The following is a 13390-nucleotide window of genomic DNA, read 5'->3' as shown; positions in this document are numbered from 1 at the left end:
ATAAGGGAAGTTTCTTGTAAATATATCAATTTCTAGTAGTTTTTTTTTTTTTTTACATCATGCAACTGAATCAAAAATATTTTCTGCTTTAAAACTGAAAATATTTGGGCTGGGGATTTAGCTCAGCGGCATAAGCGCCTGCCTTGCAAGCAGGCAGTCGTGAGTTCAATCCCTGGTACCGATAAAAAGGTGAAAGACAAAAAAAAAAAAAAAAGAAAAAAAGAAAAACTGAAAATATTTAAAATACTGTTGTACTATCATAAGACATAGCCCAGGGGCATAGAACAGAGATCCAGAAGTAAATCTTCACATAGGTGATTAGTTTTTACTTTTAGTACTGACAACTGAACCCAGCACTTTCATACTGAGCTATAACCATCCCTTTTGAAAAAACATTTTTAAGACAAAGGCTTATTAAGTTCTGTGTCACCCAGGCTACATTCAAACTTGCCATTCTTCTGTGGTCTCACAGAATGCTGAGATTACAAGTGTATTCTGATACTCCTGCTGTAATTGATATGTTTGGTTGGTTGGAGATAGGGTCTCCTGTGTACTTTAGACTGACCTTGAACTCAGACAGTCTTCCTTTCTCAGCCTGCCAAGTGCTAAGATTATAAGTGTGTACCACCATGCCCAGCTAAATAGTTTTAGAGAAGACACAAATGGTGTTGACAAAACCAAATACCCACGTGCAAAAGAATGAAGTTGGGCTTGGCATGTAGCGCATTGGTAGCATGCTCAGCAGGCTGGACACCCTGCACTCATCCACGGCATCCCACCCCAAAAAAAGCAGTTGGACTCTTAGCACCGTTTACAAACATCAATTGAAAATGAATCAAAAGGGCTGGTGATTTAGCTCAGCGGCATAAGCACCTGCCTTGCAAGCAGGTGGTCATGAGTTCGATCCCCAGTACCAATAAAAAATAAAAAATAAAAAGAAAGTGAATCAAAAGACCTAAATGAAAGAGCTAAAAGTATAGAGCTTCTTTTTTCTTTTTTTTTTTCCAGTACCAGGGATCGAACTCATGACCACCTGCTTGCAAGGCAGGTGCTTATGCCGCTGAGCTAAATCTCCAGCCCCAGTATAGAACTTCTTGAAACAGGGAAAATTGCGTGTCATTGATTTCTTAGATATGATGCCAAAAACTCAGAAAGCAAAACAAAATTAATTAAATTTGGCTACATCGGGGCTGGGGATTTAGCTCAGCGGCATAAGCGCCTGCCTTACAAGCAGGCAGTCGTGAGTTCGATCCCTGGTACCGGTAAAAACGAAAAAAAGACAAAAAATTCGGCAACATCATAATAATAGTAAGTGTTTGTACATTAAAGGACACCCAGCAGTGTAAAAACAGCTGTCTGGGGCTGGGGATTTAGCTTGGCGGCATAAGTGCCTGCCTTGGAAGCAGGCAGTCGTGAGTTTGATCCCTGGTACTGATAAAAAGGAAAAAGACAAAAAAAATAAACAGCTGTCTGGATAGCAAAAAGTAGTTTGCGATTCACATATATATGATAGAGAATTATTGTCTCAAATACATGAAGAACCTTATTGAAAAACCTTAATTTTGGGGGGCGGGGTACTTGAAGTTGAACTTGGGACCTTGTGCTTGCCAGGCAGGTGCCATGCTACTGAATTGGTTTTCCAAAGAAGATATAAATGGCTAAGAAGCATGTGAAAGGATTCTTACAGAGTGATCACTGGAGAAATCAAATCAGTACACACTGAAATCTTTCACATGTATTGTAAAATTTTTTAAATGAAAATAAAAAAGCAAAAAAATAGATAAGAGTAGGTAAAACTCTTGAAGACATTGTTATAGGCAAAGACTTTATGAACAACCACAATTGCTCAAGAACTATCAGGGTCTGGGGATTTAGCTCATCGGCATAAGTGCCTGCCTTTCAAGCAGGCAGTCGTGAGTTCGATCCCTGGTACCAATAAAAACGAAAAAAAAAAGACACACACACAAAAAAAACTATCAAAGAGAATCAACAGCTGGGATCTTGTCTTATTAAAAAGCTTTTGTGCAGCAAGAGAAATCACCAACTGAGTGAAAAGACAGCCCACAGTGTTTGAGAAAATATTTGCCAGCTGTTCCTCAGTCAAAGGGTTATTATTGAGAACATATAAAAAACTAAAAAAAAAAAAAAATTTAAATACCAAATCTAAAAATGGGCATTTGAGATCAATACACACTTCTCAGATGAAAAAATACTATATATATGTGAAAAAGTATTCGACATCCCTGGCTATTCAAGATGCAAATTAAAACAACACTGAGATTCCTCCTCACCCCAGAAAGAATAGCTGTTATCAAGAAATCAACCAATAAATGCTAGAGGGGCTCTAAGGGAAAAAGACCCCTTCTCCACCATTGGTGGGAGTGTAGACTGGTGCAACCATTGTGGAAATCAGTGTGGAGAGTCCTCAAAAAACTAGGATGGGAGGTCCCATTTGACTCTGCTATCCCCTTCTGTGTATGTCTTTCCAGAAGAATTAAAAATATTGTACCACAGCAATGTATGTACCACATTTTACAGAAGCACAATTTGTAATAGCTAAATCTTGAAAACAAATGCCCATTGACCGAGTAATGAATAAAAATGTCTTTTTATACAGTGGAGTACTACTCAGCCATAAGGAAGGATAAACTGCAGACTTACAGTTAAATGGATGCAAAACCATACTCATAAGTGAAATAAATGAGTCATTCGTGCGTAAACATCATATTGTTTCACTAGCTGGAGATTTAGCTCAGCGACTCAAGCTCTTGCCTGTTAAGCACAAGGTCATGAGTTCAATCCCTGGTACCAAAAAAAACCAAAACATACTGTTTAACTAGTGTAAGAGCTGAAAAAAATTATCCTATCTATCTATCTCTGAGTTCATTAAAGAGAAAGATTTGTTCTAGTATTGCTTGGACAATTAAATACAGATGTTGCATACTCTGAGTAACTGATTTGAAGATGGCAACATATACTATATGTACCATTATTACCTGTAATTATCATGTTTGTTAACTTTAAAAATTTTTGGACCAGAAATAATTAAATGCGTACCATTTTCTATCTGTTGTAATTATCAATTCAGTTTATTACAACTTCTTGAATAATATTGATGGCCTCTGATCATTAAACAACAAAATTTTATCTACTAAGTAAGTAGGAGATTTTTCAGTGTCAGGTAACTGGAATAGAAATTCTAGCCTCCTCTCCGACTAGTGCTTCCTAGTCTCATCTGGTAACATGTAAGTATCAATTTGAAATCATTTGTCCCTTGATATAAGAAACTGAATTTATACAGCAATTACATAATATGCATTATGAAGTAAAGACTACTTTCTCCACTCTTATAAAGAACAAAATAAAAGTTAAATAATAGGAAGTAGCTTGATCCTTCTCAGATAGGGGATCAAGAGATGATAGGAGGGGGAACATAAAAATAAGATGCGTACTGCAAACATGTACTGATAAAAATTTCTAAAGGTTTAGAAATGAAGAGAAAGTATTTTACCAAACAATAAAGTTTGTCTTCCTCTCTTTATAGGATATTTTCTTTCCTCGATGTCGTTACCTTGTGTCGCTGTGCTCAGGTTTCCAGGGTAAGAGTGGTTGGCATGGTTAGAGGGCAATAGTGGGAAACCTTTTTAGAGCCTTCAGTGACACAGACAGCCCTACAGCTGTGGCACACGTGTGTAGGTTTCCCCACCACTGTTACACGGGACCCCTTCTGACCTCAGGATGATGGCCTTTTTAGTAAGTTAACCATGTTTAGGTATTTCTGTGACATTGTTATGTTTGAATCTTTTCAGCCGTGGAATACACATCCTGTGTAATTCTGATGGGATTCTCAATACATCTACTCTTCTAGCATTTTGTAACTTGCATTTGTGTAATACAAGCAGAAAACATTTTCTGTGGAAAAGCATTGAACAGATAAAAAGCTTGGCTTAACCTGGAATGGTAGCACACAACTACACTACCAACTACTCAGGAGGCTGAAGCAGGAGAAATTACAAGTTTGAAACAACTTGGACAACTTACAGAGTAGTTCTTGTCTCAGAATTTAAGAGAGTGCTGGATGTGGTAGTACACATCTGTAATCCCAGCACTTGGGAGGCTGAGGAGGGAAGATGGCTGCAGGTTTGAGGCCAGCCAGAACTGCATAGTGAAACAGTCTCAAAAAAGACCAAAAAAAATTTTTTTTAAAGACAAAAAAATATAGAAATATAACTCAGTGTTATAGTGCTTGCATAGTGTATATGAGGCCCGGCTTTCATTTCCTGTTACCACATCTAAAAAGTTAGGCTTGAGCTCAGGGTGTAGGTCAGCAGTAGAGCGCTTGCCTAGCATGTGCCATGCTCTTAAATTCATAGCACCTCAAAAATTTTTAGAAAGTTAGGTTTGAGAAATTGATTTTTGAAAAGGTTAGGCTTAACTCAATAAAGTCATGTTATATTACTTTTTGGGTTTGTTTGGTTGGTTGGCTTTTGGTTTTTTTGTTTGTTTGTTTTTGTATCAGGGATCGAACTCACCACCTCTTGCTTGCCAGGCAAGCGCTTATACCATGGAGCTAAATCCCCAACCCTTTGTGTTATATTATTTTTCGAGTTCATTTTATATAAGCACATGCATAGTTATGGATTTATATGGGTGAGTCTTAGGCATTTAATCTTAGGTTACATCCCATATTCTTAAAAGGTGTTAGCTAGAAAAAATGTTTTAAAGCTAGGCATGTGGGCCAGTGACAGGGCTTGCCTTGTGTGCTCAAGACCCTCAGTTCAATTCCTGGCACATGAAGAAAGAGTTCCAGAACAAACCAGATTTCATCGCGTCTTACTTTTCTCTCATCAGGAAGAAATACCCAATGTTAGCAGAGAAATGTTTATTTTGGTTCACAGTCGATAGCCACCAGGGCAGGGTGTCATGGCACAGGGCCATGGCGGACAGAGGAAGAGCAGCAGTCCATGAGCAGGCAAGCAGGAGATGAGGGTAGCCAGCCTGCCTTTCCCTTTTATTTCCTCTGGCCCTTTGGGGTGCCACCGACTCCCAGAACTATGTTGATTCCAATCTCACACCCTTAATCCAGGTGTCATACACCCTAGATCCAGGGACTGGGAAAAGCCTGCCCTTCCTGTGAGCCCTAGAGGCATTGAAGGACATCTAGAATGGAGCCATAACACATTCCTACATCAGTTCTGCTTGACTGCCCAGTTGTTGGCACTGCTATGACAGAATGGCCAAATACTATAATTTTCTAGGCTGTCACTAAAGTAAAAGGTAGAATATCAATTATGGGAAAGTTACTATCTTTTTATAAATCAGACCCCAGCTTTTAGTTCATTCACTTAATGAATATTACCAAATAGCTAACAAAAGTCCACTTCTGAGATGCAGCTATTACTCATGCACCCACCCCCAACTAGGGGTTGGAGTGCCTTTGCACTGAGCTGCTCTCCCAGTACTTTTTGTAAACTTTTTTTTTTCTTTTGTCTTTTGATACAAGGTCTTGCTATACAGTTCAGGCTGGCCTTGAGGTCACTGTGTAATGCATGCTGGTCTCACACTCCCAAGGATTTTCTTGCCTCAGCACCCTGACCCCCAGCACTCAGGAGGCTGAAGCAGGAGGATCGTTGAGAGTTCAGAGCTACAGCCTGAACTGCACAGCAAGACCCTCTCTCAAAAAGACTAGAAAAAAACAAGCAAACAAAAGGACATGGTTTTGCCAATTACCTGGAATAGGCTAGAACTTACACTCCTCCTGCCTTTGCCAGAGTGCTGGGCTTATAGGAGTGTGCCACCCTGCCAGCTCAGAAATTACAGTTAATGTGACAGAACTGTCTATATTAAGGTTTGTTTTGTTTTTATTTCTGTACATGTGTGTGTGATGGTAGTTATGGTAGCATTTGAAGGGACACTTAGCTCTACTTTCACAGGTAAATATGATGTGAAACAACCGTGTTACATACCGTGGTAATATACCAGCATGCATGTAACAGCTATTTTGAAAATAGCTGTTTGGTTGGCTTTTTGGTACGAGGGATTGAACTCACGACCGCATGCTTGCAAGGCAGGCACTTATGCTGTTGAGGTAAATCCCCAGCTTACCAGTGTTGTTTTGATGACTTTCCCCCCAGTACTGGGGTTTGACTTAAAACTTCACACATGCTAGACAACGCTCCACTGCTGGGCTGCATCCTGAACCCTTCCTGTTCGTGAGACAGGGTCTGGCTGAGTTGCCCAGGCTAGACTTCAGTCTTCCTGCCTCAGCCTCCTGGGTAGCTGAAATTACAGGCCTGTACTACAACAAGCACCTGCCTTAAGGCAGATCATAAAAAGGACTGGGAATGTAGTTGAGTGTAGAGGCCCTAGGTTCTATCCGCAGAGGTGGGGGAGTGTAGTCTGGTCTATTTAGGCTCCAGCCGGAAGGCTTATCCCAACCTGCCTGTCCCTAGGTCAAGATCGGCCGCTGGAGGTCTCTGTGCCACTCACTGGTAGAGAGTAGGGTATCTGTGAGTCAGGCAGACAGGCTGCAGTTAGTTCCCAGCAGGCATCGGATTCTTCAGTGTGCGTCAGTCATTGTTCGGCTGACTGGTAAACATGGATATTGCTGGGTTTTCTTCACTCAACTTTGCTCTTTCTGCCTCTTTTTCTTCAAAATAGGCCTGGAATGTTCTTGCTCTGGATGGCAGCAATTGGCAGCGAATTGACCTATTTGATTTCCAGAGGGATATTGAGGTATAATTATGTGCTATGTGGCCCTAATTTCTCTTGTCAGTAATTACAGTGTGGAACAGATTAGCACCAGCCATGTAAATCTTATTTTCCCCAGAGAGAGAAACTGTTATTTTCAATATATCTGAAATTCATGGGCATTCATATGAGTTTCTTTAATTTGGGGGAATATATGATTATTTCATTGCAATAATTCTAAATTACTTAGAATTACTCTAGTCCTAAAACAGGATCCCAGATGTTTGGTTTTTGCAGAACTATACGAAGAACTTATGTTCGGTGGAGTTTTTTGTTTTTGTTTCTGTCGTTAGTCTCAAAGAGACAGCATCTTGCTATGTAGTCGAAGCTGGCCTTGCACTCACTTTGTAAGCCAGGCTGGCCTTGAGCTCACAGTGTATTTGTTCATTGAAGAACAGTACAGTTGTTGGGATGCTTTTTGCATGTATTCTGGAGATGTACATTTTGGTTCTTGGAAGAACCAAAGAAACAGAAATAGTGGTAGTAAAATGAGGAATCCCCAGGTCATTCATTAAATTTTTTGGATATTTCTTTATTTTTCTATTTCAGCCAATAAAAAATCTACATTCACAGTTCAAGTTAGGCATTGCATTGCTTGGAAATCTCTTCCAGTAATACTTCCCACAAACATGCCTCTGTGCTTGGTACACACAAAAAGTTGTATCTGCTAGGAGTTCCCGAAGGAACATCGTATTTCTGTCTTTGTGATAGTTATGGATGGAATAAATATAGTGAAACCAATCATTGCAGGCTCAGTAGACAGTCTGATTAAAAAAAGAGTATTATGTTGTTCCCCCCTTTTTAAAAAAATTATATCTTTTTGGTACAAGTTAGGTATACAGAACCAGGGATGGTGGCATATGCCAGTAATCCTAGTACTCAGAAGGCTGAGGCAGGAGGATAACTGCAAATTAGAGGCCTGGACTACATGGTGAAACCCTGTCTCCAAAAAAAATTTTTTTTACATATGCATAATCATCACATTCGTTATATGGAATTTGTACCCTCCTATATCTTGATTCTTCTTTTTTTTCCCCATTCTCCTCCCCTCCCTTCAGCCCCTTTCCCTCCTTATTCACAAAGCTTTGTTTCCATTTCATCTTTTTCTCATTTCTTCATTTCTCTTGCTTCCTTTTCCCCTCTCTGCCCTAGTTTCAGGATTGTAGGGGGGGGTTTTGTTTTGTTTTGGGGGGGGGTTTTATTTTTTGTTTTTTGTTTTTGGTACCGGGGATCAAACTTACGACCTTGCACTTCCTAGGCACGTGCTGTGCCACTGAGCTATATTGCTGGCACCTGAAACTCAAACCTTTGTAGGTAGAAATTATTTTTCCCCCTTTTTTTTCTTTTTCTCTTTCTCTTTTTTGTTTGTTTTGTATCAGGAATCAAACTCACAACCTTGCACTTGCCAGGCAGGGACTGTGCCTCTGAGTTGCGTCCCCGACCTCCATTGCTCTTAACAGAGGTTTTTCCCCTTCACGCACCTTCGCCTAATAGTTCATCTTCTAATAGGGCCCATTATCCCTGAAGTAGTGACACGTAAGATCTAAGCTGAAGTTAGTTACTTTCATCCAAATTGCAGTTCTGTGGTCCTTGGTGCTCTCATGCAGAGAGTGAAAATACCAGATTCTTCACATTGCTTTGAGAATTAGCAGTTTATTCTTTTTTGTTGTTGTTGTTGTTGTTCTTTAAGCTTTACAGAAGTAAAGTTTCTTGAGGACCATGTAAGAAACGTTAAAAAGCCTGTCATAAGCCTGTTACCTTAGAACATACCTCCAAAGTCATACACACAGGCATTGTTCTGGATTTTATTTGTCACAGTTCTCTGCTCTTCTTGGATATAAATCTTTTAAAAAGAACACGCAGAATCAATCATTCCACATATTCAGTGTTCAGTGAGTTCCTGCTCTACACAGGGTGTTATAAATTCTTCAGAAAGGATCGCAGACAAATACGTATATTGTCCTTCAATAGCTATTTTTTTCTTTTGGTTTGGCTTTTGTTTTTAATTTTGTACTCGTTTGATATGAATAGTGATCACATTCATCATAGGGAATTTGTACTTGTACATAAAGTATCTTCAATTTTTTTCCCCATTCTTCCCCCCAGCCCTTCTTCTTACGTACAAAAGCTTTGCTCCTTACCCCACTCTTCGTTCCCTTTCCCACTTGGATGTTTTCTTCCTGCTTCCCCTTATCTATCATCCATTTTGGTTCTTAAGGGAAGCAATGTAATATTTAAACATGTGTGTCCAGTTTATTTCAGTTAAAAGTATGGTCTCAGGGGCTGGGGATTTAGCTCAGCAGCATAAGCACCTGCCTTGCAAGCAGGCGGTCGTGAGTTCAATCCCTGGTACCATTAAAAAGTTAAAAAAAAAAAAAAAAAAAAGTATGGTCTCAAGGTGAGTTCATTTACCTAAAAATCTCTTTTTAAGTTTATCCTTCTTTAAGGCAGAGTAGTACTCTGTTGCATATAAAAACCACATTTTGCCAGGCATGGCAACACAACTATAATCCCAGCACTCAAGAGACTGAGTCAGGAGGATTGCCACAAGTTTGAGGCTAGCCTAGACTACATAATGAGTTTAGGAGCGGTGAGAAAAGAAAATTTTTTTCTTTATCCATTCATTCATTGATGAGCACCTATCTGGGCATCTGTTCTATTTTATTGAGACAGGATCACTCTCTGCAGTTTAGGCTGGCCTCAGACTCACAGAAGTCCTCCTGCCTTATCTTTCCAAGTTCTAAGATTTCAGGCATCGGGCTGTGCCCATCAGTAGCTGTGAAGTAACCCAGGTGAAACTGCATGTAGTGCCCATAAGAGACCTAGAAAGCACCATTCCTCCAATACAGAATATTTTACAAACTGAACACGGAATTTTCCTATTTAATTACGTCTTTGAAACAAATAGAAGCCATTTCTTTCTGTTTATAAATTGTTTTAAAAAAAAGTAGGATATATTCTCAAAAGCAGTGAGGTAGCTTATCTGTTTACCTATTTCTCGTTACAGGGCCGGGTAGTGGAGAATATTTCAAAACGTTGTGGAGGGTTTTTACGAAAGTTAAGTCTTCGTGGGTGTCTTGGAGTAGGAGACAATGCGTTAAGGTAAAATAATAACAATAATAATAATAATAATAACTACTGATTAATCTTTTTTCCTTTATCTGAGAATTAGACCTAGGCCTTTCACATCGTACATGTGCTTTTTTTTTTTGAGTTGGCAGTTAGTTTTATTTCTATTTCCAGTCTTTCAAAGTAGACACAGATTTGCTTACAATAACGCTAATTTTAAGAGAAACAAAAGTTGAGCAGAAGAATAAGATTAAATCCAGCAATCCAGAGTAAAAAAGGGTAAAAGGTACTGATAGATAGATGCCTTTGTCAGAAAACTGACCACCAGCTGAAGTCCTCACACTGGAAAAACAACAGCTTAGTGTACCTACTAGTTAGTGCAATTTGTAATTGTACTTTTTCTCTATTTATTACTTAGGAACTACTTATGTAGTTAAGTGGTCTTTGTAGACAATCTGCATCCATCTCAATTAAACATATTTCATATAATTAGATCAGTTTTACATGTCTATATCTAAGCAGTACTTTTGAAGGTAACAATATATAGTATTACAACCATTGTCAAATTCCTATCGTCTTGCTTGTAAACCTCTACTATTGTGTTGGGTTTGTTGTTGCTTGTTTGTCTCTTGCTTTTTGTTTTTATTTTCTGTATCATTTTTTCTTTTAAAACAAAATAGAAAAAAAATTCTATAATACTATAATTATAGGGCTACAGTATTTCTTTTGGGCAGGCCTTTTAGTGATTTCTTTGTTTTTTTGAAACAGAATCTCGCTGTGTAATTCAGGCTGACCTTGAACTCATGGCTATCCTCCTGCCACAGCCCCCAAGTACCAGGATTATACACATGTGCCACCATCCCCAGAAGCATAGTGATTTTAATATCAATGTTGTTCATTCTTTGAAATATAAAACATTTTAAAATATGTATGTGTGTGTGTGTGTGTGTGTTGTGTTTTAACTGAATTAAGGTTTGACATTTTTAAATACATATATCTAGTATCTTAAAATTATTTATGCTATTTATATCTGATAGCCAAAGAAAATCCACTACTAAATTCTTATTATAGATATTAGTGTGCTTATTATAGATATTAGTGTGTCATGCTTATTAATTGATTCTATAGATATAATTATAGAGCAGATTGATTTTAGTGTCTATATTACTTTACTAATCCAGGAACATAGCTTGTATAGAATGAACAAGACCAGGAATATAGCTCAGCAGCAGAAGTGCCTACCTGGCAAGCATAAGGTCCTGAGTTCATTTCCTAGTAACAAAGAAAAAAGAAAGGGGAAATGAGCTGTTTCTCAGTGCAGAAGCCCTGGATTCATTTTAAATGGGCATGGTGGTGCACACCTATAATCCCAGCACTCCAAAAGCTGAGACAGGGGGCTGGGGATTTAGCTCAGCGGCATAAGCGCCTGCCTTGCAAGCAGGCAGTCGTGAGTTCCATCCCGGTACCGATAAAAATGAAAAAGACAAAAACAAAAGCTGAGACAGATGGATCACTTCCAGTTCAAAGCCAGCCTGACCTGCATAGTGAAACCCTGTCTCTAAAAGACCCACAAAAAAAAAGTGCTGGTGGAGGTTATCAGATGCCTTCCAATTCACATCCCCAATCCAATGACTAGGTGAGACAGCAGCACAGACAGAAGAAAAACCTTCCAAGCTTGTGCTGAGAAAATGTCTCATGGGCATGGGAGATTTAGCTCAGTGGCATTAGCGCCTGCCTACCAAGCACCAGGTCATGAGTTTAATCCTCAGTACCAAAGAAAAGAAAATACCTCCTTTCCTTTCTTCATAGCACTCATGTTTCTCTGGCTGAGAGTAGCTGTGTCCTTCAGGTGTTTAAAGAGGAGCTCCTTAGGGATACATTTTCTGACTGACTTGACCAGTCCCATATCAAATCTGAGGCTTTGTTACAGATGCTTTCCGCTTCTTCTCTCCATGTAGTCTTCCCATGGATTTGTGTCACAAGCTCTTGTGTCTGTGGGTGAGGTGGGCTGTCACAGTGAACTGGAGCAGCTATTCTAGCAGTGTTTTTCCCACATCACTATTGTAAACCGAAACTGAGGCTGGAACATCACTCCCATTTCCATTATTGCTCACCTGAAATTCTACCCAGGAGGCCTGCAGGTTCTCCTCCTGCCACCCAGGACCCCACTCTGCAACATGGCACCAGAGGCTACTCAGCCCTGGGGGTGCCACGCCCAGATGCAGTAGCACCGTGGCAGCATTCACACAAGAACAGGTGCACCACAAGCCTGCAGCTCAGTACTCCCCAAACCCTTTTTTTGAGACAGGATCTCACTAAGTATTCCAAGCTACCCTGGGGGTTTGTAGCCCTCTTTATTTATTTCAAAACAGTGTCTCAGTCACTAAGGACTAGAACCTACCATGCTCCGACTCTGTCTTCTCATAATAGTGGAATTATAGGCATGGACCACCACCCCAGCTTAATCGCTTTGGTTGAAATAAAGAACCACATCACCTCACTAGAAAATGCTCAGGTAGTTTTTAAAGTCTCTAAGCAGTTATAAATTCATATACATGTACATTGTTTATAACACAAAAATACCTGATAATAGAAGGAATGGTTTTAAGAATAAGAGCAGAAGCTGGGCATGGTGGTGCATGCCTGTAATCCAAGCACTTGGGAGGCTGCTCCAAAAGACTGTCCATATTTGAGATACTAGCTGCAAGTCTCATATTGCTATGTACTTTTGCGGGGTGGGTTACTGAGAATTAAATATGGGATCCTTGCATTAAACTTTGTCCTCTGCCATTTTTGTTATTTTATTTTGAGACAGGATCTTGCAAAACTGCTGAGGCTGAGCTTGAACTGTGTTCCTCCTGCCTTAGCTTTGATACATACTGAGGACTGGGGGTTTAGCTCAGGGTATAAGTGCATGCCAGGCAAACGTGAGGTTATGAGTTCAATTCCTGGTACCAAAAAACAACCTATACCATGTATAGTACTGGTATGATAGGTATGCTTCACCATGCCATGTCTTCTGATGAATGGAGTAGAAATCAAGGATTCTCCTCATTCCTTCCTAGACCTTGAGAATTTCCTACAATGGTCCACAGAACTCAGGAAAACCCTTTAGTTACCTTCAGTTTTTGTGAACGACACAGATGAACTGCACATGCAGTTTAGATTCGTAAGGGTCCCAAGCACAAGACCTTCTATCCTGAGGAATTATGGCTTCCACCTCTCCGCACATGATGTTGCTCAGCAGCCCAGAAACTGCCCATTCTCCATCACTTAGTGCTTTTTAGGGTGGCCGTGTTACCTAGGCACAGTTGAACAAGTATTATAATAAAAGATACTCCTGTCCCACTGCCATGGAGGAATTGCAGGTCTATTCAAATAATTACAAATATGGGCTGGGGGTTTAGCTCAGTGGCCCAAGTGCTTGCCTGATAAGCACAAGGTGATGAGTTTGATCTCCAGCACCAAAAAATAAAATAACTACATATAGAAACCAAATAGTATAATATCAACAATCATTATTATGAAGAATATCTTTTATTATTTTTTATGCTTGAAATGTTGCCCATTT

At 39.6% G+C, this 13390-nt stretch overlaps 1 protein-coding gene and 1 pseudogene across 6 annotated transcripts in view; one reads left to right on the top strand and one right to left on the bottom strand.

Annotated features, from left to right (window-relative positions):
- Fbxl20 (F-box and leucine rich repeat protein 20) overlaps nucleotides 1-13390 on the top strand; it is a 104263-nt gene that overhangs the window by 58641 nt on the left and 32232 nt on the right. For all 6 annotated transcript variants that reach the window (XM_003466916.5, XM_063251476.1, XM_013149598.3 and 3 more), the window contains 3 exons: nucleotides 3545-3599; nucleotides 6661-6735; nucleotides 9758-9852. In XM_003466916.5, the coding sequence (XP_003466964.2) occupies nucleotides 3545-3599; nucleotides 6661-6735; nucleotides 9758-9852 (225 nt within the window). The remainder of the gene's footprint in view (nucleotides 1-3544; nucleotides 3600-6660; nucleotides 6736-9757; nucleotides 9853-13390) is intronic.
- On the bottom strand, nucleotides 11378-13388 carry LOC134476220 (BCL2/adenovirus E1B 19 kDa protein-interacting protein 3-like; annotated as a pseudogene).

This window comes from Cavia porcellus, unplaced genomic scaffold (assembly GCF_034190915.1).
Source record: "Cavia porcellus strain 051 isolate PalLab524CR breed Dunkin Hartley unplaced genomic scaffold, mCavPor4.1 scaffold_6, whole genome shotgun sequence".
In the NCBI taxonomy this organism is placed as follows: domain Eukaryota; kingdom Metazoa; phylum Chordata; class Mammalia; order Rodentia; family Caviidae; genus Cavia; species Cavia porcellus.
The sequence above is the reverse complement of the archived record's forward strand: the minus strand, read 5'-3'. Positions and strand labels throughout refer to the sequence as shown.